The following is a 4663-nucleotide window of genomic DNA, read 5'->3' as shown; positions in this document are numbered from 1 at the left end:
AAGAGTGAGATAAAAAATCAAAATATAAAAAAATTATATAAATAAGTCGAATTAAACAATTTTTGACTAATTATAACTGAATTATTTTAATTTTTAAATTTTTTTTAAAATAATAATATTTGGTAACCATATAAGATTGCTCATATTTCAATTCTAATTTGATAATGCAAAACTTGTTAGGATGCTCGTATCCTGTCTAAATTAGATTGAGTTGATCATATTACTGACAAATTTAGACAACTGGTATATCTAAATTTTCAAGTTCATTCACTATCAAACATTACCATTCCAGGAGGGCCCTTGAAATGGTAAATTAAATGAAAGAATCATCGTGGATCTGGTAGTTAACAGTAGTAATGAAAGAATTTCATTCATGGCTATCTTTTTAGAGAAAGTTTTGGCCAGCAATTTTTTAAAAAATTGGCTAACATTTAATCATTTAAAAAAAACTAAATGATTATATACCATTGAATTTAATCTCATACTATTAAAAACATTATTAATGATTAATTGATAGTTATAAAACACAAAAATTACTGACCCCTAGCAATCTTCTTAAGAGTAATTTTTCTGATTTCCAGCTATTTCATTTTAAAGAATCTCTCTTCTCTATGCTTTGCTTTCTTTTTAATATTATAAATAAAAACAAGTTGTTATGGAAAATACAAGAGTCACAATATATACATGGTATATATAATGTGCTACTTGTTGAAATTTCTGATACAATGTAATAATTGGAATTTTTTTCAAATAAATAAATTAAATATTTTATTTATAGATATAGATAAAATATTATAAAAAGGTGTGCAATAATTTATTAAAATAATTTTTAGTTCTTGGAATATCAGGGGGTTAAGGGGTGATGAAAAGTTGAGGATGATAAAGGACCTAAAAAGAAAATTTAAGTTAAACATGCTAGGCCTGGTGGAGACCAAGAGACAGTTAGTGACTAAATTTGATATAGCAAAAATTTGGGGAAATAGTTGTGCGGGGTGGGACTTTGTTGAATCTAATGGTGTTTCTGGTGGGTTGCTGTTAATATGGGATGATGATTTTTTTAAAATAAGAAATAGCCACAAAGGGGAGAGATGGTTGTGTTTTGAAGGAGAGGTAGTGAAATATAATTTCCAGTGTGCTTTTATTTTGGTATATGGTGCGCATGATAGAAATGAGAAGCTTACTGTTTGGGAAGAGTTGAGTTACATAGCAGGATTATGCCAGGTTCCCTGTTGCTTCATGGGAGATTTTAATGAGATTGTACAGGTCGAAGAAAGACGGGGCACTGATAGCTTACCTCTGTCAGCTGAAGACTTCAAGCATTGGATACAGGATATGGGGGTGGTGGACTTACCGATTAATGACCGTAATTTTACATGGTTCAGAGGCCGATCATGCAGCCGGATTGATAGGGTCCTAGTTAGCCTGGAATGGCTGGAAAAGTTTCCAGAGACTCGACTACATGGTGGTCCTAGGGGCTTGTCTGACCATTGTCCTATTATAGTGGAAGACAGGAGGTAGAGAGATGGGCCGAGGCCATTCAGAAGCCTTGATTCGTGGTTTACACATGATGATTTCCTGAGAATGGTTAATGAGGAATGGAGAGGACTAGGTGAGGCACCTTTTACAGATAAATTGAAGGCTTTGACAGGTCCTCTGGGAAGGTGGCATAAAGATAATTTTGGAGGCATGGACAGAAAAATCATGAAATTTGAGGAAGAGATCAAGAAGATTGATGACGCGGTGGGTGACGGGGTTTATGATGGAACAGTGGAGGCAAGAAGAAAGGCGCTGGTGACCTGCTGTGAGAAATGGTATGTACGGAAGGAGCTTCATTGGAAGCAGATGTCGTGTTCTAGACATGTGAAGGACATTGATAAGAACACGAGGTACTTCCACAACTTAGCCTCTGCGAGAAGGAGAAACAACAGGATTGATGTGCTACTCATTAATGATAGGTTGATAAGGAACCAAGCGAGGATTAAGGTTGCGATTAGAGACTTTTACAAGAAGTTGTACCATCAGGAAGAGTCTCCTTTGGTGGGGTTCAGGGATGAGTTGGTGGAAATGATTAATGAGGAGGATGCTTTGGCTTTGGAGGTGCAACCAACTCCAGAGGAGGTAAAAGAAGCAGTATGGGATTGCGAATCTTCCAAAGCTCCTGGAAGTGATGGGTACAACATGAACTTTATAAAGAGATGCTGGTCTGAAATTGGCACAGAAGTTACGGCGGCAGTGTTGGATTTCTTCCTGTCTTCTAAGTTACCGGCGGACGCTAACCTCACTTGGGTGGCGTTAGCCCCTAAGTTTACTGGGGCAAACGAAATCAAAGATCTGAGACCGATCAGTATGGTAGGCTGTGTCTATAAGGTCATTTCGAAAATATTGGTTAGGAGGATGCGAGCAATCATGCCACGACTAGTAGGTGAGACTCAAAGTGCTTTTGTCCAGGGACGTAAGATTCATGATGGGGCTCTCATTGCATGCGAAACTGTTCAATGGGTTAAAATGAGGAAGAAGGAAGCGGTGATAATGAAGCTGGACTTTCAGAAAGCATATGATAGAGTAAAGTGGAGCTTTGTAGACCTTGTGATGCAAAAGATGGCCTTTGGATGGAGATGGAGGAGTTGGATTATGGAGTGTGTAAGTACAAGCTCCATGTCAGTGCTGATAAACGGATCACCATCTAAGCCTTTTAAGATGGAACGGGGTTTGCGACAGGGTGATCCACTATCTCCATTTCTGTTTGTACTTGTTGTTGACGTGTTACATAGGATGTTTGGGAAAGTAGTGAGAAATGGGCGTATCTCGCCATTACTGGTGGGTAGAGATCAGGTTGAGCTGTCACATCTTCAGTTTGCAGACGATACTATCCTGTTCTGTCCCCCTGAGGAAGAGACCATTAAGAATTACAGGAGGATCCTTCGCTGTTTTGAGCTCATGTCGGGATTGAGTATTAATTTTGATAAGTCTAGCTTGATCCCTATTAACTGTGATTATCAGTGGGTGCAAAGTATGTCTAGAGTGCTGGGTTGTAAGATTGCCTCTCTGCCGGTGAAATACTTGGGGATCCCCCTAGGAGCGAACCCGAGGTTGGTGAAGACTTGGAAGCCCATTATAGAAAAAGTGGAGGAGAAGCTGAGCCTCTGGAAAGCCAAAGTACTCAATAGAGCCGGTAAACTGGTGCTTATTAAATCTATTTTGAACAGCCTCTCTATCTATTATTTGAGCTTGTATAAAATGCCGAAGGCTGTTGCAGAGAAGCTGATTTACTTACAGAAAAGGTTTCTTTGGAGTAAGGAGGATGGAAGGAATGGTATGGCAATGGTCAGGTGGGAGGTAGTGCAGGCTCCCAAAAAACATGGTGGTTTAGGGATTGGGGATGTGATGGTGCGCAACACAGCCCTTCTCTTTAAGTGGTGGTGGCGGTTTTCGAAGGAGGATTGTCCCTTATGGAAGAAGGTGGTGTGTTCGTGTAACAATCTGAGCCCCAATGTGATGCTGTCTTCTCAGGTGTTACCTACTCGGGGGGACCTTGGAGGGATATCTGCCAAATACAGTTCAAGGACCAATAAGTTAGACAGAAGATGATTAATGGATTGGCCATGGAGATTGGTGATGGGAGAAGAACTCGATTTTGGGAGGATGTATGGCTGCGTGGAGGGCCTTGAAGGACTTATTTCCGAGGCTATTCTCAGTTTCAAACCAAACAGGATCCGTCATAGGGGATTGTGGGTTTTGGGACGGGTTAGAGTGGAGGTGGAACTTCCATTGGAGGCGAGAGCTTTTCCAATGGAAATTGGAACTAGTCAACCAGTTGCATGAAACTTTAAGACTGGTTAGACTTGCATATGACAGAGAGGATAGAGTGGTGTGGAAATTTGATAAACAAGGTGTATTTTCGACTAACTCCTTTGTGCAGGAATTGCAGGTGGAAATGCTTCCAGAAGATATAACAAGTTACAACTTTACTAAGACTGTTTGGAAAGGTCTAGTCCCGCAAAGAGTTGAATTGTTTGTTTGGTTCGCTTTGATTGGAAGGGTCAATACAAAGGAGAGGCTGAGTCGATTGGGAGTGGTTACTCAGGAAGATGTGACATGTGTGTTATGTAATCAAAGTGTTGAATATGGTCACCACCTGTTTCTTGGTTGTGTCTTTACTTGGCAGGTTTGGTGTGCTTGGTTGTCATTCGTTGGAAGACAATGGTCGTGCCCAGGGACGCTAAAGGAACATTTTCTAAGTTGGACTGAACACCCAATTCGTAAACAGGAGCGCAAGAGGTGGATGGTTTGTTTCTGTGCGATTATATGGAATATCTGGTTAGAAAGAAATACAAGGATCTTCCAGAATAAAGGTAGAGGGGTTGAAGAGCTTATTCAACAGTCTTTCACGAACTATAAGGAGCGGCTAGGTGTGGATCCCTTCTGTTGTTGATGGCATTGCCGAAGGTGACAGGAGGTATCTATTAGTGTCATCTGAGTTTAATTTAGTCTGTTGTCCTTAGTTTGTTTGTTATTATCTTGTGCTCCACTTGTTGTGTTGAGCTTTTATTTTAAAAAAAAAAAGATATAGATAATTTGTAGTCTATTTACGAATTTGTGTTTTTTTATTTATCTTATTTATTGTGTAAACAAAATAAAATTATGTATATTTTGTTTACAGTGT

The 4663-nt window shown here is 39.5% G+C and overlaps 1 protein-coding gene across 1 annotated transcript; it reads left to right on the top strand.

Annotated features, from left to right (window-relative positions):
• Positions 913 to 1518, top strand: LOC107634027. Its single transcript, XM_016337611.1, has one exon. It carries the CDS (start codon positions 913 to 915, stop codon positions 1516 to 1518), a length of 606 nt encoding a protein of 201 aa, XP_016193097.1.

The sequence above is a fragment of the Arachis ipaensis genome, chromosome B03 (assembly GCF_000816755.2).
Source record: "Arachis ipaensis cultivar K30076 chromosome B03, Araip1.1, whole genome shotgun sequence".
In the NCBI taxonomy this organism is placed as follows: Eukaryota; Viridiplantae; Streptophyta; class Magnoliopsida; order Fabales; family Fabaceae; genus Arachis; species Arachis ipaensis.
The sequence above is the reverse complement of the archived record's forward strand: the minus strand, read 5'-3'. Positions and strand labels throughout refer to the sequence as shown.

What these genes read in the sequence shown, in the direction of transcription:
- LOC107634027 (XM_016337611.1), top strand. Translation starts at nt 913, where the DNA reads ATGCTAGGCCTGGTGGAGACCAAGAGACAGTTAGTGACTAAATTTGAT.